General features: G+C 41.5%; 1 protein-coding gene across 1 annotated transcript in view; it reads left to right on the plus strand.

The window, feature by feature from the left end:
- The first annotated feature begins 3,179 nt into the window (after positions 1 to 3,179).
- LOC139375127 (gamma-aminobutyric acid receptor subunit alpha-2-like) overlaps positions 3,180 to 21,964 on the plus strand; it is a 42,067-nt gene continuing 23,282 nt past the window's right edge. Inside the window, exons 1-6 of the mRNA XM_071116611.1 lie at positions 3,180 to 3,696; positions 4,072 to 4,157; positions 4,858 to 4,979; positions 15,547 to 15,614; positions 17,205 to 17,425; positions 17,748 to 17,830. Of these exons, the coding sequence (XP_070972712.1) occupies positions 4,087 to 4,157; positions 4,858 to 4,979; positions 15,547 to 15,614; positions 17,205 to 17,425; positions 17,748 to 17,830 (565 nt within the window). The 5' untranslated portion in view covers positions 3,180 to 3,696; positions 4,072 to 4,086. The remainder of the gene's footprint in view (positions 3,697 to 4,071; positions 4,158 to 4,857; positions 4,980 to 15,546; positions 15,615 to 17,204; positions 17,426 to 17,747; positions 17,831 to 21,964) is intronic.

Consider the following 21,964-nt stretch of genomic DNA (forward strand, 5'->3'; position numbering starts at 1 on the left):
AGCTCAAATAAGCAAAGAGAAATGACAGTCCATCATTACTTTAAGACATGAAGGTCAGTCAATCCGGAAAATTTCAAGAACTTTTACATTTTCTTCACAGACAGTTGCAAAAACCATCAAGCACTATGATGAAACTGGCTCTCATAAGAACTGCCACAGCAAAGGAAGACCCAGAGTTACCTCTCCCGCAGAGGATATGTTCAGTAGAGTTACCAGCCTCAGAAATTGCAGCCCAAATAAATGTTTCACAGAGTTCAAGAAAGAGACACATCTCAACATCAACTGTTCAGAGGAGACTGTGTGAATCAGACCCTGCCGAATTGCTGCAAAGAAACCACTACTAAAGGACACCAATAAGAAGAAGCGACTTGCTTGGACCAAGAAACACGAGCAATGGACATGAGGCCGGTGGAAATCTGTCCTTTGGTCTGATGAGTCCAAATTTGATATTTCTGGTTAAGACCGATGTGTCTTTGTGAGATGCAGAGTACAGTATGTGAATGGATGATCTCCGTATGTGTAGTTCCCACCGTGAAGCATGGAGGAGGAAGCGAGATGGTGTGGGGGTTCATTTTCTGATGACACTGTCAGTGATTTATTTCAAATTCAAGGCACACTTAACCAGCGTGTGTCAAGCCCTGACCTTAGATATCTCTGTTTTCTATATATTTTGGTTAGGTCAGGGTGTGACTAGGGTGGGTACCCTAGGGTTTTTTGTATGTCTAGGGTTTTTGTATGTCTAGGGTTTTTGTAGATCTAGTGGTTTTTGTACATCTATGTTGGCCTGATATGGTTCCCAATCAAAGACAGCTGTTTATCGTTGTCTCTGATTGGGGATCATATTTAGGCAGGCCTTTTTCCCACTTTCTGGTGTGGGATCTTGTCTACAGTTTGGTGCCTGTGTGCACACTAGTAGCGTCACGGTTCGTTCGTTCGTTCAGTTGGTTTTGTTTTGGTGAGTTTCAGTTCATTTAAAATATGTGCTACTCTATTCACGCTGCGCCTTGGTCTCATCATTACGACGATCGTGACAGCGTGGCTACCACGGCATTCTGCAGCGATACGCCATCCCATCTGGTTTGAGCTTAGTGGGACTATCCTTTGTTTTTCAACAGGACAATTACCCAACACACCTCCAGGCTGTGTAAGGGCTATTTGACCAAGAAGGAGAGTGATGGAGTGCTGCGTTAGGTGACCTGGCCTCCACAAATCCCCCGACCTCAACCCAATTGAGATGGTTTGGGATGAGTTGGACCGCAGAGTGAAGGAAAAGCAGCCAACAAGTGGTCAACATATGGGGAAACCCCTTCAGGACTGTTGGAAAAGCATTCCAGATGAAGCTGGTTGAGAGAATGCCAAGAGTGTTCAAAGCTGTCATCAAGGCAAAGGGTGGCTACTTTGAAGTATCTCTAATATAAAATATATTTTGATTTTTGCACTTTTTTGTTTACTACATGATTCCATGTGTGTTTATCGTAGTTTGTATGTAACCCTTGAATGAGTAGGTGTGTCTAAACTTTTGACTGGTACTGTATGTTCTGGGGAGTGTCGTCTTCCGGGGAGGGTCGCCCGGGGAGGGCCAACTCTCCCAACAAATCACATGGTAGACTTGCCAAAATGTTGCGATTGAAAACCAAAGTAGGCAGGCAAAAATGTTGCAATGTTTTTTGTGAAAGTAGTTATTGCAAACTTGCGAAATTCACTCATAAAAAATCTTGATCTTGCCAAGTACTATTTTGTGTCTGGGGATGTGAACAACAACGGATAAGACAGTGATGTAGGAAGTGACGTAGTTCCTCTACGCCAAACTGACGTTGTATCCGTACAGACATGTAAGCTGGAACATTGGCAACCCGTCTGTCTAGACAAGAGAGGTGAGGGGCATGAGATTTTAAAGGTTGCATTTTCAATCACTTCATATAGCGCTAACATGTGGCCAATTGGCATGGTATTGCATGAGAGGGTGTGGCCCATGACCCTTGACCACCATGCAAGGTTGTACCCTCCTAGGTCTTATCTCACAGGAATTTGCCTTTTTTCACCAAAACGACAGAAGAACTGGAATAATATTAGTGGACATAAAACAGTATGGAAATTCAATAGGGTTTAACACAGCTTGAACCCCTAATAAAAACACTTCCCGACCCCACCCTGAGAGCACACATCTTGTCATTATTGCATGGTGGCTATGGTGTTTACAGATGTCATGAAAATAAACTTCAATCTAACAATGTGTGGCAAATCTAAAAGACAAGGCCATAATTCGCTGCAGGTTATACTACTTACAGTGCATTTGGAAAGTATTCAGACCCTTTGAATTTTTCCACATTTTGTTACCTTACAACAGTTGATTAAATTGTTTATCCTCTTCAATCTACACACAATACCCCATAATGACACAGCTAAAACTGGTTTTAATCATTTTTGCTAATTTATAAACATAAAGTGTATTCAGACCCTTTAATCAGTACTTTGTTGAAGCACCTTTGGCAGTGATTACAGCCTTGAGTCTTCTTGGGTTTGGCGGTACAAGCTTGGCACACCGGTATTTGGGGAGTTTCTCCTATTCTTCCCTGCAGATCCTCTCAAGGAGGGGGATACCTCCTCTCAAGCCAAAAATATTTTTATTTGGTTGTTAACAAATTTTGTATATAATGGCAATTTTTGGCATTATATACAAAAATGCCAATTTTTTTATGCCAATATTATTTTATTAATGCCAATATTATTTTCCGGGCTCATGTGTGGTTCAGTTGGTAGAGCAAGGCACTTATTATGCCAGGGCTGTGGGTTCGATTCCCATGGGGGACTAGTACAGACAAACATGAAAATGTTTGCTCTCACTACTTTAGTCTGCTAAATGACTAAAATGTAATAAGGTTATATCATCCAATTTGTATGCTGTTTTATAACCGGGTAAGATACAGTCTAATATAGTATATGTCCTAGAATGCATATGATATTGTACAACTGCTATTCCATTCATAATGTAACCTAATATACAGTATCATACTAAATGGATTGTCACAGAATAATACCAATTGCCCTGAGACCATGTTCATTTCTGAGTTAATTAGGATAGGCGAAGTCACGCAGCCTCTTGAGCGCATCCAAAGTGCCTCAAATAACATCTTAGCATCTATCCAACTCCTTTACTTGAGACCAGTTCTAGTTTTTACATGGTGGTGGTGTGCTTTGTGTTGCAGAGAAAGAGCTTTTCCAGAACCCTCAAACATAAATTTGTCCCTGGAAATCACATCTGGGATTTATTCTGGTGGTCAAATGGTGGAGGCTATCTCTAGGACCTAGTATTTCTGCCTCGCTCGTTTTCCTCACTTTTCTCCGTGGCTCGAGCCACGCGGAATTGGGCGCGCGGGTGCTTCCGTTACAGGTGAAAGGCGGGAGCCAATATCGAATATAATTGTGAACCACGGCACTTGGATACATATGGACAGAGCTACATTCGGTATTTTGGATTTTTCAGGGTTTGGAATTTTGGAACATTTTTACGCGCACTCCGAGTACATTGCCAAATCTCCGTGGTGTAATTTAGATAATGCACAGTGCTCTTGGGCGCAACTTTACAGCTGAGTTCTCAGAAAGAAAATCAAAGGGGGGATACCTTGCGCTAGTCAGGTAGCCTAGCTGTCAATCGCCTCATTGTTTTTCTGCGTCTAAGTGACAGTTGCCTTGAAGGTTTGATGATTTCCAAAACGTTTTCAAAACATCTTCTTGCTCTCCATTCCAGCAAATAATAATGCAGTTTTCAATAACTTCAATACGTTAAAAAAAATTATGTATCATGTTTTTTATGGAGTGGTCGAATTTATTTGTGTTTGCATGTTGCCATCACATTTGATGTCTTTGCATGGACTTTATAGACTATACAGCGCATGACTATTTGATTTTGGATAGAGAAAAAGGTTTATGGAATTAGTTTGCATTAATTTGTTAACATAAGACAATAATTCAGAATGAATGGTATTGCTTAGCATTTTAATCGAATGTCTTCATGAATGGAATTTCGGGCTCTGAATATTGCCTTTAATTAGGCATCCTCCCATTCTGTAGGTTTGGATTTCAGCAATGAGCAAGCGGTTGGATTTATCACATTATCTAGCGGTGTTCTTTTCGATGATGGTACTGTGGCAGTCAAGGTAAGTTTCGTTGTATTTTCTTTATAAAAAAATAAGCAACCAATAGAAAAAACAGTAAGCGGTGTTTGCGTGCACTGCATCTGCACGTTCTAAATCTTCTCAATTTTGGCCACTCTAAATGGTTCTCAGATTGGAATAAAGCAGTCACGCGAAATTACTTTAAAACATTTTTTTTTATCGTGATAACATGGTGGCACAATTTGTGTGGAGAGCGGAGACACCAATTGCGCGGTGACCTGAAAAGGAGACTGACTATAGGTGGAGATTGCGCACAGCTCCAGGAAGTTAGAACATTTGTATGAATCAGAAGAAAGAAAACTTAGTAATGTAATCGATTGATGCTCGATTTCTTGGTGCCTTCCTTCATTTATCTTCGGAAATGTTTAGGCATTTCTTTGGTGAGGTGGAACTGTCTGTTCTATAATGAACAAATGAGAGAGAGGCTGGTTGTCTTTGCAAGAAGCCAACTGAGCCACATTAATTAACTTTTGTGGTCCTTAATAGTTGGCTACAGAACAATTGTTTTTCCCGTAGTGCTCTGTCCAATTTCAAGAGAGGAAGTTGGCAGAGAGAGGTTGAATTAGGTTTTTATGTTCCTTAGGAAAACACACAAAAACAATGTTTTTCCCACATATGTCAATTTTCCCCTCACATCTCTCCTAATCATTGATGTTTCTGCTACTTAATGTTACCTACATAGATCAAGAGTGGAATCATCGGCATATGCTTCAGAAGCCTTCAAAAACAATATCACTCTGTTCACCCGGATCTTGGACAGTCTTCTGGATGGCTATGACAACCGATTACGACCAGGACTTGGCGGTGAGCAGTTAACATTGCATACTTTCCATATCAAATTAAATAAAATGAAAATTAAATTGGTTTTAAATGTTGATCAGCTGCTCAGCAGGACCTTGATTAATATAATCAGGTGTGTTAGAGTAGAGCTGGAGCAAAAGCCTGTACACCCAGTAGGACTCCAGGACATATATTTTATTCAAAGTTTTAAATATCTTTGAGATTTAACATGTTCTTGTGTCAATCTCTTGCATTTCCCCAGATAGAAGCTTGTTTAAATTCCCAAATAACTTGTCTGATGTCAGAATGAGTTACCGAGTTTGCATTTGCATCCCCCTTATCACCAAGACAACAACACAGAAAGTATTATCTGCTGTAACAGAAGAGATAATGTAAGAGCTATTCTAGGCTGTTTTATTTAGGGCTGACCCAGTCAATTTGAAGTTTTGTTTGCGTGCATCCATTTAAACCGTTGACACTCAAATGTCGCTGTTTGTTTTGGTGTGTCTGGCTCACCATGATGATTGAGCTGTGTTTTTTATTATTTATTTTATTTTATTTCACCATTATTTAACCAGGTAGGCCAGTTGAGAACAAGTTCTCATTTACAATTGCGACCTGGCCAAGATAAAGCAAAGCAGTTCGACACATACAACAACACAGAGTTACACATGGAGTAAAACAAACATACAGCCAATAATACAGTAGAAAAAGAATTCTATATACGATGTGAGCAAATGAGGTGAGATAAGGGCGGTAAAGGCAAAAAAAAGGCCATGGTGGCGAATTAAATACAATATAGCAAGTGAAACGCTGGAATGGTAGATTTGCAGTGGAAGAATGTGCAAAGTAGAAATAGAAGTAATGGGGTGCAAAGGAGCAAAATAAATAAATGAATACAGTAGGGGAAGAGGTAGTTGTTTGGGCTAAATTATAGATGGGCTATGTACAGGTGCAGTAATCTGTGAGCTGCTCTGACAGCTGGTGCTTAAAGCTAGTGAGGAAGATAAGTGTTTCCAGTTTCAGAGATTTTTGTAGTTCGTTCCAGTCATTGGCAGCAGAGAACTGGAAGGAGAGGCGGCTAAAGGGAAAATTGGTTTTGGGGGTGACCAGAGAAATATACCTGCTGGAGCGCGTGCTACAGGTGGGTGATGCTATGGTGACCAGCGAGCTGAGATAAGGGGGGACTTTACCTAGCAGGGTCTTGTAGATGACCTGGAGCCAGTGGGTTTGGCGACGAGTATGAAACAAGGGCCAGCCAACGAGAGCGTACAGGTTGCAGTGGTGGGTAGCATATGGGGCTTTGGTGACAAAACAGATGGCACTGTGATAGACTGCATCCAATTTATTGAGTAGGGTATTGGAGGCTATTTTGTAAATGACATCCACAAAGTCGAGGATCGGTAGGATGGTCAGTTTTACAAGAGTGTGTTTGGCAGCATGAGTGAACAATGCTTTGTTTCGAAATAGGAATAGGAAGCCAATTCTAGATTTAACTTTGGATTGGAGATGTTTGATGTGAGTCTGGAAGGAGAGTTTACAGTCTAACCAGACACCTAGATATTTGTAGTTGTCCACATATTCTAAGTCAGAACCGTCTAGAGTAGTGATGCTGGACGGGCGGGCATGTGCAGGCAGCGATCGGTTCAAGAGCATGCATTTGGTTTTACTTGTATTTAAGAGCAGTTGGAGGCCACAGAATGAGAGTTGTATGGCATTGAAGCTCGTCTGGAGGGTTGTTAACACAGTGTCCAAAGAAGGGCCAGAAGTATACAGAATGGTGTCGTCTGCGTAGAGGTGGATCAGAGACTCACCAGCAGCAAGAGCGACATCATTGATGTATACAGAGAAGAGAGTCGGCCTGAGAATTGAACCCTGTGGCACCCCCATAGAGATTGCCGCAGGCCCGGACAACAGGCCCTCCAATTTGACACACTGAACTCTATCAGATAAGTAGTTGGTGAACCAGGCAAGGCAATCATTTGAGAAACCAAGGCTATCGAGTCTACCGATGAGGATGTGGTGATTGACAGAGTCGAAAGCCTTGGCCAGGTCTATGAATACGGCTGCACAGTATTGTTTCTTATCGATGGCGGTTAAGATGTCGTTTAGGACCTTGAGCGTGGTTGAGGTGCACCCTTGACCAGCTCGGATTCGAAATGGTCGGTAATCTGTTTGTTGACTTGGCTTTCAAAGACCTTAGAAAGGCAGGGTAGGATAGATATAGGTCTGTAGCAGTTTGGGTCAAGAGTGTTCCCCCCTTTGAAGAGGGGGATGACCGCAGCTGCTTTCCAATCTTTGGGAATCTCAGACGACACGAAAGAGAGGTTGAACAGGCTAGTAATAGGGATTGCAACAATTTCATTATGATTGTGGACTCTCTAATTCATAGTGTCCTATGACTCACAAGGCAAAATAGCTCCCAATACCTCAATGGCTCCCAAGAGAGGCTCCCATTGTCCCAGTTCTAATGAGCGGCATAGACACTGGATGTAGTGTACAAAGATTAGTCTTAGTCACAACTAGGGCATTTTGTTAGAAAAGGTAAGATAACGAAAAACCAAATGCCTACTGTGCCAATGTGATTATCCTGATAACTGTGTCACAAGGCTTTGCTGAAAATTCACATCCAGAAGGATACAAATTCACATTTGGGACAGCCCTTTAGTCATGTGCAGTTTACAACTGGCCTTGTTTCGAGGTAATTTCCCTTACAATGGTACTATAGCTCCAATTGTGAATTGCTGGCAAGGATGTACTTTGCTTCTGGCTTCTTACTGATCCAAGAGCAGCCCATATTAGGTGTGAGTGGTGTGATTTATAATGCCTGGTCCGTAAAAGATGACTGATCATGGTTATACAGTACACTGATCCCAGTACAGTCACTGATCCCATTTGTGTGATTGAATATGCTTTCTTGACTCGTTTATTGAGGACTTACTGAGGTTTTAACTTTTCATGGATCCTAGAATAGCCCACAAGGTGCTATGATTTTATGTTGATGTTTATCTACTGTAGTAGATATTATTTCATGACAGAAGCCCTCTACAGTCAGGCAGTAATGTTAATTTGGTTTCCCATGAGACCAAAGAAGACAGATGCATCAGATGTGTACTGGGAAATGGCTGTTCTATTTATGGGAAATGGGATTTTTTCACTGAGAGATTTTAGAATTGCACAATAGCTCCCAGGTTTGGCTTAAATCAAGGCTTGCAGTTGTAGACAATTCAGTGCAATTCAAAATAAGTAGACTGTTTGTTTGTTTTTCTCTCCTGACCTCAAAAGAAAATGTAAGAAGCTCAGCAAACCTCATAACAGACATTAATTCTGACGCGTTGAGATGACAAAGAATTTGAAATAAGTGATAATTATTTTCAAAACAATTACCAAAACTGTTGTTGCACAATTTGTGAAAGTCAATGTAAACCTTGTTTGAGATTACCCAGGGCTCCATTGTTTCTGCACCCAGTTATCACACAGGTATTAGGATAATCCATGTTCATGGTGTATTTAATAAAAGTGAAAACATATTTCTCAATGTTTGCAAATGTGTTGAAAATGAAATACAGAAATATCTAATTTACATAAGTATTCACACCCCGACTCAATACATGTTAGAATCACCTTTGGCAGTGATTACAGCTGTGAGTCTTTCTGGGTAAGTCTCCAAGAGCTTTGCATACCTGGATTGTACAATATTATTTTCTAATTTCTTCAAGCTCTGTCAAATTGGTTGTTGATCATTGCTAGACAATCACTTTAAAGTCATGCCATAGATTTTCAAGCAGATTTAAGTCAAAACTGTAACAAGGAACATTGACTATCTTCTTGGTAAGCAGCTCCAGTGTAGATATGGCCGTGTGTTTTAAGTTAGTGTCCTCCTGAAAGATGAATTCATCTCCCAATGTCTGGTGGAAAGCAGACTGAACCAGGTTCAGGTTACATCTAATTTTACTGTTTGCATGAGTTACTTGATGTGGAATAGAGTTCTATATAGTCATGGCTTTATGTAGTACTGTGTGCCTCCCATAGTCTTTTCTGGATTTGGGGACTGTGGAGAGACCTCTGGTGGCATGTCTTGTGGGGTATGCATTGATGTCTGAGCTGTGTGCTAGTAGTTTTTAAACAGACAGCTCGGTGCATTCAACATGTCAATACCGTTCACAAATATAAGTAGTGATTCAGTCAATCTCTCCTCTACTTTGAGCCAATGGAGATTGACATGCATATTATTAATGTTAGCTCTCCGTGTACATTTTAAGGGCAAACCGTGCTGCCCTGTTCTGGGCCTATTGCAATTTTTTGTGCCACCAAAAGTCCCTCTTGGTGGCACATGACCACATGACTGGATAGTAGTCCAGGTGCAACAAAATGAGGACCTGCCTTGTTGATAGTGTTGTTTAAGAAAGCAGAACAATGCTTTATTATGGACAGACCTCTCCCTATCTTAGCTACTGTTGCATCATTGTGTTTTGACCACGATAGTTTACAATCCAAGGTTACTCCAAGCAGTTTTGTCTCCTCAACTTGCTCAATTTCCATATTATTCATTACAAGATTTAGTTGAGGTTTAGGGTTCAGTGAATGATTTGTCCTAAATACAATGCTTTTAGTTTTTGAAAAATGTAGGACTCAATTACTTCTTCCCACCAATTTTTTAACTGCATCTCTTTAAGATTTACAGTGATTTTACTTGCTGTGGTAGCTGATGTGTTGAGCCATCAGCCTTCACAGGCTTTACTCAGAGCCAGTGGCAGGTCATTAGTAAAGATTGAAAAAATTAAGGGGCCTAGACAGCTGCCCTGGGGAATGTCTAACTCTACCTGGATTATGCTGGAGAGGCTTCCATTAAAGAACATTTCCTGTGTTCTGTTAGACAGCTAACTCTCGATCCACAATATCAAATCACATTTTATTAGTCACATGCACCGAAATGCTTACTTATGAGCCCCTAACCAACAATGCAGTTTTAACAAATACGGATAAGAAATAAAAGTAACAGATAATTAAAGAGCAGCAGTAAAATAACAATAGCAGACGACAGTATATAAAGGTTACTGGTACAGGATCAATGTGTGGGGGCACCAGTTAATTGAGGTAATATGTACATGTAGGTGGAGTTATTAAAGTGACTATGCATAGATGATAACAACTGAGAGTAGCAGCAGTGGGGGAGAGGGGGGGGGCAATGCAAATAGTCTGGGTAGCCATTTGATTAGGTGTTCAGGAGTCTTATGGCTTGGGGGTAGAAGCTGTTTTGAAGCCTCTTGGACCTAGACTTGGTGCTCCGGTACCGCTTGCCATGCGGTAGCAGAGAGAACAGTCTATGACAATTTTTAGGGCCTTCCTGACACCGCCTGGTATAGAGGTCCTGGATGGCAGGGAGCTTGGCCCCAGTGATGTACTAGGCCGTTCGCACTAACCTCTGTATTGCCTTGAGGTTGGAGGCCATGCTCTCGATGGTGCAGCTGTAGAACCTTTTGAGGATCTGAGTACCCATGCCAAATATTTCAAGGTCTCCTGAGGGAGAAAAGATTTTGTTGTGCCCTTTTCTGTAGTCAATGAATAGCATTCTCACATTTTTGTTCCTTTTGTCCAGGTGGGAAAAGGCAGTGTGGAATGCAATAGAGATTGCATCATCTATGGATCTGTTGGGGCGGTATGCCAATTGGATGTGGGTCCAGGGTTTATGGGATAATGGTGTTGATGTGAGCACAGACCAGCCTTTCAAAGCACTTCATGGCTACAGACGTGAGTGCTACCGGTAGTCATTTAGGCAGGTTACCTTAGTGTTCTTGGACACAGGCACTATGGTGGTCTGCTTAAAACAGACCACCATAGTGGCTCAGACAGGGAGAGGTTGAAAATATCAGTGAAGACACTTGCCAGTTGGTCAGCGCATGCTCGCAGTACACGTCCTGGTAATCCGACTGGCCCTGCGGCCTAGTGAATGTTGACCTGTTTAAAGGTCTTACTCACATCAGCTGTGGAGAGCGTGATCACACAGTCTTCCGGAACAGATGATGCTCTCATGCATGTTTCAGTGCCATTTGCCTCGAAGCGAGTATAGAAGTAGTTTAGCTCGTCTGGTAGGCTCTTGTCACTGGGCAGCTCTCGGCTGTGCTTCCTTTTGTAGTTTGTAATGGTTTGCATGCCCTGCCACATCCGACGAGCATCAGAGCCGGTGTAGTACGATTCAATCTTAGTCCTGCGGGATTTCTTATAAGCTTCCAGGTTAGAGTCCGGCTCCTTGAAAGTGGCAGCTCTAGCCTTTAGCTCAGATCGGACGTTGCCTGGTTGGGGTATGTACGTACAGTCACTGTGGGGACGACGTCAACGATACACTTATTGATGAAGCCAATGACTGATGTGGTGTACTCCTTAATGCCATCGGAGGAATCCTGGAACATATTCCAGTCTGTGCTAGCAAAACAGTCCTGTAGCTTAGCATCTGCTTCATCTGACCACTTTTTATTGATCTAGTCACGGGTGCTTCCTGCTTTAATTTTTGCTTGTAAACAGGAATCAGGAGGATAGAATTATGGTTAGATTTGCCAAATGGAGGACGAGGGAGAGCTTTGTGTGTGGAGTAAAGGTTGTCCAGAGTTTGTTTTCCTCTGGTTGCACATTTAACATGCTGATAGAAATTTGGTAATACGGATTTAAGTTTCCCTGCATTAAAGTTCCCGGCTACTAGGAGCGCCGCCTCTGGGTGAACGTTTTCTTGTTTGCTTATGGAGGAATACAGCTCATTCAATGCTGTCTTAGTGCCAGCCTCTGACTGTGGTGGTATGTAAACAGCTACGAAAAATACAGATGAAAACTATCTAGGTAGGTAGTGTGGTCTACAGTTTATCATGAGATACTCTACCTCAGGCGAGCAATAGCTTGAGACTTCCTTAGATATCGTGAACTAGCTGTTTTTTTAATAATAATACATAGTCCGCCGCCCCTTGTTTTACCAGACGCTGCTGTTCTATCCTGCCGGTGCAGCGTATAACCAGCCATAAGATATTACCGTTTTGAATGTCCCGTTGGTAGTTTAATCTTCCATGTAGGTCATCTATTTTATTCTCCAGAGATTGCACGTTTGCTAGCAGAATGGAAGGTAGTAGGGGTTTATTTGATTGCCTACGAATTCTCAGAAGGCAGCCCGCCCTTTGGCCCCTTTTTCTCCACTTCGTCTTCACGCAAATCACGGGGATCTGGGCCTGTTCCCGAAAAGCAGTACGTCGTTCGTGTCGGGTTTATCAGACTCGTTAAAGGAAAAAAAGGATTCTGCTAGTCCGTGGTCAGTAATCGCAGTACTGATGCCCAGAAGTTATTTTCGGTCATAAGAGACGGTAGCAGCAACATTATGTACAAAATAAGTTTAAAAAATAAGTTACACAAAACACAAATAATTGTACCATAAAACACTATCGGTTGGGGACATGTAAAACGTCTTTCTCCAGCGACATTTTTAGATGAGGGATGTAAAGCAGGGTATGTAAAGCCATGTTTTTTCAGCAGCAGATTATGATCTATAATCTCAAATGCTCTGCTGAAGTCTTACCAAAACAGCTCTCACAATCTTTTTATTATCAATTTCTATCAGCCAATCATCAGTCATTTGTGTAAGTGTTTAATGCCCTTGCCTATAAGCCTGCTGAAAATCTGTTGTTCGTTTACTGTGAAATAGCATTGAATCTGGTCAAACACAACTTTTTCCAAAAGTTTACTAACTGCCCGATTTAGCCTTCAAAGGGTGCTTTGCTATCCTTTGGCAGTGGAATTACTTTTGCTTTCCTCCAAGCCTGAGGGCACACACTGTCCTGTAGGCTTAGATTGAAGAGATGGCAAATAGGAGTGGCAAGATCGTCCGCTATCATTTTCAGTAATCTTCCTTCCAAGTTGTCAGACCCAGGTGGCTTGTCATTGTTGATAGACAACAATACTTTTTTTCACCTCTTCCACCTCACTTCACAGAATTCAAAATGTTAATCCTATAATTTGGTCAGTTATGCATGGTTGCGTAGGTTCAAAATTTGTTGTTGCCCAAGTTTGCTAACCTTGCCAATTATTTTTTTTCCTGAAACTTCCCAGTCCTTAACAATTACGAGCATATTCAGAACATGATGCAGACACCACGATGCTTGAAAATATGAAGAGTGGTACTCAGTGATGTGTTGTGTTTCCCCAAACATACCATTTTGTATTCAGGACAAAAGTTAATTGCTTTGCCACATTTTTTACTGTATTACTTAAGTGCCTTATTGCAAACAGGACTCATGTTTTGGAATATTTTTATTTCCACTATATTTTTATTTTCACTCTGTCAATTAGGTTCGTATTGTGGAGTAACTACAATGTTGCTGATCCATCCTGTAACTTTAAAATCACCATTGGCCTGGGCAACAGGTAGCCTAGTGGTTAGAGCTTTGGACTAGTACTCTCTAGAGACTCTGTAGAGACAGCAGGAGTGGTAGAGATACTCTTAAAATGATTGGCTATGACAAGCCAACTGACATTTACTCCTGAGGTGCTGACTTGCTGCACCCTCGACAACTACTGTGATTATTATTATTTGACCAAGCTGGTAATTTATGAAAATGTGAACATCTTGGCCATGTTCTGTTATAATATCCACCTGGCACAGCCAGAAGAGGACTGGCCACCCCTCATAGACTGGTTCCTCTCTAGGTTTCTTCCTAGGTTTTGGCCTTTCTACTGAGTTTTTCCTAGCCACCGTGCTTCTAAACCTGCATTGCTTGCTGTTTGGAGTTTTAGGCTGGGTTTCTGTACAGCACTTTGAGATATCAGCTGATGTACAAAGGGCTATATGAATAGATTTGATTTGTTACCAAAAGGTTGCAAGATTGAATCCCTGAGCTGACAAGGTAAAAATCTGTCTTTCTGCCCCTGAACAAGGCAGTTAACCCACTGTTCCTAGGCCGTCGTTGAAAATAAGATTTTGTTCTTAACTGACTTACCTAGTTAAATAAAGGTAAAATAAAAAAAAAAATTGAAACCCCTGAATGGTTTCCTCTCTAGCAACGGAGTTAGCTAGGATGCCTGTATCTTTGTAGTGACTGGGTGTAATGAACATCATCCAAAAATGTAATTTATTACTTCACCATGCTCAAAGGGATATTCAATGTTAGCTTTTTTTTACCCATCTAACAATCAGTGCCTTTCTTTACGAGGTAGTGGAAAACCTCCCTGGTCTTTGTGGTTGAATCTGTGTTTGAAATTCACTGCTTGACTGAGGGACCTTACAGATAATTGTATGTGTGGAGTACAACGATGAGGTAGTCATTCAAAAATCATGTTAAACACTTTTATTGCACACAGTGAGTCCATGCAGATTTTTTACTCCTAACCCAATTTAGGCTTGCCATAAAACAGTGGAGTGGAGTACTTATTGCCTCAAGATATTTAAGTTTTTTCATTTTTAATTAATTTGTAAAAAAATGAAAAACTCCAGTGCCAAAAAAAACTCAATTTAATCCATTTTGTTTCAGGCTTTAACACAACAAAATATGGACATTTCTGAAGGCCCAGTGTTATTGGTCACTGGGGTGCTTCCTGAACACTTTTGTGAATTATGAGTGTGACTGTATTTGTGTGTGAGGACCTGTGTTTGTGTATGTGTCTGATGGCCTGTGTATGTGTGTGATGGCCTGTATTTGCGTGCACGCATGCATTTACTATATATAAGAATGATCTTTAAAAAATATATATATATTTTTAAACCTTTATTTGACTAGGCAAGTCAGTTAAGAACAAATTCTTATTTTCAATGACAGCCTAGGAACAGTGCCTGTTCAGGGGCAGAACGACAGATTTGTACCTTGTCAGCTTGGGGGTTTGAACTTGCAACTCTAACTCTCTAACCACTAGGCTACCCTGCTGCCCCGTATCATTGATGATACGTTCGTGTTAGATTAGATTTGGATTGCACTTTTCAGTAGGTATCATATGTCCCTTACTAGGATATTGCTTTTAGATTATATGGGAGTACATTAAATCACCCTACCCACAATCAATATGTAACTCCGACCTGGTAGACATTAACACTGCTTTTACTATACTTAGGTCAGAATTAATTCCTTTGCATGGAGAGTTGGACCAGGAAATGAGGCCGCTTTAGCCAATTGAGATACCCCTAAAGTGTCTGAAGGGCAGTGAGGAGAGTGAGTGTGTTTTCCCCATGAGGACAGCGCAGACGTAACATGATATAGTGTATGTTCCCATCCCACTGTTCACCAGGGAGTCTGAGGCAGGAAGATGAGCGATGAGAAAATGTAAATGTGGAATCGTGGACAAAGCGTTGCCATGACAGCACAGACATCTAAGTTTAATGTGAAATCATGGCTTTCAGTGGCTGGATTGATCTCAACCACATTTCATTCCAGATGTACCTCACAGTTCTCAAAAACATGTGTTTTAACATGGGATTTGCGAATGGATGCCTTGTTGACATGAACCGATAGACCTAAAAATATACATATGAAACATGAATGAAGCATTACAATCAGTTGTTGCGACTATATAAAAACAACAATTCTAAATACATTTAAAACATTTTTTGTGTGCATATATTTTACAGATCGGGTGACAGAGGTGAAGACTGATATTTATGTCACAAGTTTTGGTCCAGTGTCAGACACAGACATGGTAAGTGTTATACTAGGCATTAGACTACTACGATAAAGCTCTTAGTGAAATATATTCAGCTTCTTTTATCTATGAAGATACATTAATTCATTATTTATATCAGATTTTTTTTTATATATATAAGCTTATGTTTAACAATAGATATATGTTAAGTATTTCACATATATTTTGAGTAGGACAGAGACTGACCCTTTAAATTTTGATTGGTCCATCAACATTTCATGTGATTTTGGGGTAGCATCACTACTGTGTCTGTCTCTGTTGCCGTTATAGGTGCAATTTTTTTTCTTAGACACACACACATACTGTACAGGCATATCATATTCACAGAGTCCTCACTCTCTGTGTCCCATTTCTTTTTTCTTTCTCTGTCTCACCCTCTCGCACCTTTCCTTTCCTTTGGCCTTGTTCTGCAAGCTCCAGGCTCGTACTTGCTGGGCTTTAAAAGCTTTTCTCAGTTTCCCTCCATCACACTCTCAGCCCTCCATTTCAGCCTGCTCTCAAATATTTAAACCATAAAGAAGAGGGGGAAATGGTTGCTACCGAACTAGCGCCTTAAAAAAGAAGAAGAAATGGCACATGTATAATTCATTTAGAGGCTCCTTCCAGCTCACGGTGGATAATTTCACTCTTGGGCCATCACTCTGCTTTGATAGTGTTTCTCTGATAGTGGCATCTCTCTCTCACTCTTTGGATTTTGCCTATCAGACATGAAATGCACAGAAATAGAATGAATAGAATGGACAACTCATTGACTTGAATGGGGACACCAGTTCTGTTCATTTTATTTCTATGCATTTAATTCTATCCAATAGCTGAAATTATCCGTATTGGTAACTTTAAAAAAATTGGACCCATGTGATAATAGTGGATTGGACTGGTACAGAGCTTTTCTCTAGGCTTTCTCACAGGGCTTTCTCTGTTTGGGGTAACTCAACCCATTAACATCCATTGTGAGACATCACAGCGCTAACTTGTGCTCTTGGAGTGTGTTAACAAAGAAAGTAATTTACTCTGGGAAAAACGGATTGCAACTTCACAGTTGTCATTGAAGTCTTTGAGCATGTGTTTTTGTTTAAGGGCTTCAAATTCAAAGGGTTTCAGAGTCCAGGAATCATTTACCCTTGTGTGTCGCCCCATGAACTGCTCAGTAAAGCCCTTGGGGGTCAGAAGCCTGGGGGCTTTGCGTATGGGAAGGAGGGCTGTACCCACCAGACTCCAGAGGGCCAGATGCTGACGGGATAGGGGGTACTGATGTAAATCCACCCTGACATTAGCAAGAGGGCAGGGAGTAGGCATCCACCACTGACTCTGCATGTCCCCAGACATAACAAACCAGGTGCAACCTCAAACACTGACTCAGGAGGCACCACTTTAGAACACTTTAGAACACACTTTTTTATTTATTTTATTTACTGAGGAGCTTTAATACCCTTGTGGTTTCACTATACTTATTCAAAACACATGTTATGATGCAGCAGTAGGTTTACCAGATCTAAGTTGTTTTTATAACACCCTCTGCCATTGCAGTCTCTTCATTACCCATATCTCAACCTGTGCTAAAGTCTTTTGTACTCTGCTCTTTGTCAGGAATACACTGTGGACGTGTTCTTCCGTCAGAGCTGGATTGACGAGCGGCTGAAGTTCAATGGGCCGATGAATATCCTGCGGCTGAACAACCTGATGGCCAGTAAGATCTGGACGCCAGATACCTTCTTCCACAATGGGAAGAAATCTGTCGCTCACAACATGACCATGCCCAACAAACTGCTCCGGATCATGGAGGATGGAACACTGTTGTACACTATGAGGTAACAAGTGCTTGTTTTTTTATTACCCCTGGTTTCATTAGAGAGCTAAAAGAGCTGTCCTCAGGTCAAAGGACAAGGTGATGTCAGTGCAGCAGCCAACGCCAGCATTGAGATCTACTGCTATTGTACAGGCAGTCAGCATCACCCTATGAAAACCATACAGTATGTGTACATACAAGGTCTCAGCATAGCCTGAAAGTGAGGAGAGATGAGGCCATTCAAAAGAAACATGGTAGCACAACAAAACAACTGCACTGAGAGAGTAGCCCTGAGGTTCTGGGGTGATGTGAACTCTTGCGTCTGTATTTTTGTATTTACTCAGGTTAACGGTCCAGGCGGAATGTCCCATGCACCTCGAAGACTTCCCTATGGATTCACACTCCTGTCCACTGAAGTTTGGCAGCTGTAAGCTTATCTCCTCATTCTTGCTTCTATTTTACTTTGTAAAGGGTGCCTTGCGAAAGTATTCGGCCCCCTTGAACTTTGCGACCTTTTGCCACATTTCAGGCTTCAAACATAAAGATATAAAACTGTATTTTTTTTGTGAAGAATCAACAACAAGTGGGACACAATCATGAAGTGGAACGACATTTATTGGATATTTCAAACTTTTTTAACAAATAAAAAACTGAAAAATTGGGCGTGCAAAATTATTCAGCCCCCTTAAGTTAATACTTTGTAGCGCCATCTTTTGCTGCGATTACAGCTGTAAGTCGCTTGGGGTATGTCTCTATCAGTTTTGCACATCAAGAGACTGACATTTTTTCCCATTCCTCCTTGCAAAACAGCTCGAGCTCAGTGAGGTTGGATGGAGAGCATTTGTGAACAGCAGTTTTCAGTTCTTTCCACAGATTCTCGATTGGATTCAGGTCTGGACTTTGACTTGGCCATTCTAACACCTGGATATGTTTATTTTTTAACCATTCCATTGTAGATTTTGCTTTATGTTTTGGATCATTGTCTTGTTGGAAGACAAATCTCCGTCCCAGTCTCAGGTCTTTTGCAGACTCCATCAGGTTTTCTTCCAGAATGGTCCTGTATTTGGCTCCATCCATCTTCCCATCAATTTTAACCATCTTCCCTGTCCCTGCTGAAGAAAAGCAGGCCCAAACCATGATGCTGCCACCACCATGTTTAAAATGTGGGGATGGTGTGTTCAGCTGTGTTGCTTTTACGCCAAACATAACGTTTTGCATTGTTGCCAAAAAGTTCAATTTTGGTTTCATCTGACCAGAGCACCTTCTTCCACATGTTTGGTGTGTCTCCCAGGTGGCTTGTGGCAAACTTTAAACAACACTTTTTATGGATATCTTTAAGAAATGGCTTTCTTCTTGCCACTCTTCCATAAAGGCCAGATTTGTGCAATATACGACTGATTGTTGTCCTATGGACAGAGTCTCCCACCTCAGCTGTAGATCTCTGCAGTTCATCCAGAGTGATCATGGGCCTCTTGGCTGCATCTCTGATCAGTCTTCTCCTTGTATGAGCTGAAAGTTTAGAGGGACGGACAGGTCTTGGTAGATTTGCAGTGGTCTGATACTCCTTCCATTTCAATATTATCGCTTGCACAGTGCTCCTTGGGATGTTTAAAGCTTGGGACATTTTTTTGTATCCAAATCCGGCTTTAAACTTCTTCACAACAGTATCTCGGACCTGCCTGGTGTGTTCCTTGTTCTTCATGATGCTCTCTGCGCTTTTAACGGACCTCTGAGACTATCACAGTGCAGGTGCATTTATACGGAGACTTGATTACACACAGGTGGATTGTATTTATCATCATTAGTCATTTAGGTCAACATTGGATCATTCAGAGATCCTCACTGAACTTCTGGAGAGAGTTTGCTGCACTGAAAGTAAAGGGGCTGAATAATTTTGCACGCCCAATTTTTCAGTTTTTGATTTGTTAAAAAAGTTTGAAATATCCAATAAATGTCCTTCCACTTCATGATTGTGTCCCACTTGTTGTTGATTCTTCACAAAAAAATACAGTTTTATATCTTTATGTTTGAAGCCTGAAATGTGGCAAAAGGTCGCAAAGTTCAAGGGGGCCGAATACTTTCGCAAGGCACTGTAGCTAGAGGCAGAACTTTGTTTCTTGCTGGATGTTTAACTGGTTGCCTGTGAGACTGAAACATCTAGTTAGTTGGGTTCGTTCTGAGTTCACAAGTAAAATTAGGCTTTTCATAAACAGCAATGCCATGTGCCTCTCTACAAAGACGTATCTGATGTAAGTTCTATCAATCTTCTGTCAGATTGACTGTTTTGCTAGAGGTGATTGAACTTAGCTTTCTTTCATTATGCAATGTAATTTTCTCATTTCACAGTAACATAAACTCAGCAACAAAAAAACAACCCTTTTTCAGGACCCTGTCTTTCAAAGATAATTAGGAAAAATCCAAAAAACTTCACAGATCTTAATTTTAAAGGGTTTAAACACTGTTTCCCATGCTTGTTCAATGAACCATAAACAATTAATGAAGATGCACCTGTGCAATGGTTGTTAAGACACTAACAGATTACAGATGGTAGGCAATTAAGGTCACAGTTATGAAAACTTAGGACACTAAAGAGGCCTTTCTACTGACTCTGAAAAACACCAAAAGAAAGATGCCCAGGGTCCCTGCTCATCTGCATGAACGTTCCTTAGGCATGCTGCAAGGAGGCATGAAGACTGCAGATGTGGCCAGGGCAATAAATTGCAATGCCCGTACTGTGAGACGCCTAAGACAGCACTACAGGGAGACGGGACGGACAGCTGATCGTCCTCGCAGTGGCAGACCATGTGTAACAACACCTGCACTGATCGGTACATCCGAACATCACAGCTGCGGTCCTGGTACAGAATGGCAACAACAACTGCCCGATTTACACCAGGAACACACAATCCCTCCATCAGTGCTCAGACTGTCCGCAATAGGCTGAGAGAGGCTGGACTGAGGGCTTGTAGGCCTGTTGTAAGGCAGGTTCTCACCAGACATTACCGGCAACAATGTCGTCTATGGGTACAAACCCACCGTCGCTGGACCAGACAGGACTGGCAAAAAGTGCTCCTCACTGACGAGTCGCGGTTTTGTCTCACCAGGGGTGAGTGTTACACCAAGGCCTGTACTCTGGTGCGGGATTGATTTGGAATTGGAGGGTCCGTCATGGTCTGGGGCTGTGTGTCACAGCATCATCGGACTGAGCTTGTTGTCATTGCAGGCAATCTCAACACTGTGCGTTACAGGGAAGGCATCCTCCTCCCTCATGTGGTACCCTTCCTGCAGGCTCATCCTGACATGACCCTCCAGCATGACAATGCCACCAGCCATACTGCTCGTTCTGTGTGTTATTTCCTGCAAGACAGGAATGTCAGTGTTCTGCCATGGTCAGCGAAGAGCCCGGATCTCAATCCCATTGAGCACGTCTGGGACCTGTTGGATCGGAGGGTGAGGGCTAGGGCCATTCCCCCCAGAAATGTCTGGGAACTTGCAGGTGCCTTGGTGGAAGAGTGGGGTAACATCTCACAGCAAGAACTGGCAAATCTGGTGCAGTCCATGAGAAGGAGATGCACTGCAGTACTTAGTATCTGGTGTGGCCACCAGCTGCATTGACTGTTAATTTTGATTTTGATTCTTCCTTTGTTCAGGGACACATTATTCAACTTCTGTTAGTACAATGTATGTGGACCTTGTTCAGTTTATGTCTCAGTTGTTGAATCTTATGTTCATACAAATATTTACACATGTTAAGTAGTTTTGGCAAGTCGGTTAGGGCATCTACTCTGTGCATGACACAAGTCATTTTTCCAACAATTGTTTACAGACAGATTATTTCACTTATAATTCACTGTACCACAATTCCAGTGGGTCAGAAGTTTACATACATTAAGTTGACTGTGCCTTTATAGAGCTTGGAAAATTCCAGAAAATTATGTCATGGCTTTAGAAGCTTCTGATAGGCAAATTTACATCATTTGAGTCAATTTGTGGTGTACCTGTGGATGTATTTCAAGGTCTACCTTTAAACTCAGTGTCTCTTTGCTTGACATCATGGGAAAATCAAAAGAATTCAGCCAAGACCTCAGAAAACAACTTGTTGACCTCCACAAGTCTGGTTCATCCTTGGGAGCAATTTCCAAACACCTGAAGGTACCATGTTCATCTGTACAAACAATAGTACACAAGTATAAACACCATGGGACCACGTAGCCATCATACCACTCAGGAAGGAGACACGTTCTGTCTCCTAGAGATGAATGTACTTTGGTGCGAAAAGTGCAAATTAATCCCAGAACAACAGCAAATAACCTTGTGAAGATGCTGGAGGAAACAGGTACAAAAGTATCTATATCCACAGTAAAACAAGTCCTATATCGACATACAGTTCAAGTCAGAAGTTTACAAACACCTTAGCCAAATGCATTTATACTCAGTTTTTTACAATTCCTGACATTTAATCCTAGTAAAAATTCCCTGTTTTAGGTCAGTTTGGATCACCACTTTATTTTAAGAATGTGAAATGTCAGAATAATAGTAGAAAGAATGATTTATTTCAGCG

This window comes from Oncorhynchus clarkii, chromosome 19 (assembly GCF_045791955.1).
Source record: "Oncorhynchus clarkii lewisi isolate Uvic-CL-2024 chromosome 19, UVic_Ocla_1.0, whole genome shotgun sequence".
In the NCBI taxonomy this organism is placed as follows: Eukaryota; Metazoa; Chordata; class Actinopteri; order Salmoniformes; family Salmonidae; genus Oncorhynchus; species Oncorhynchus clarkii.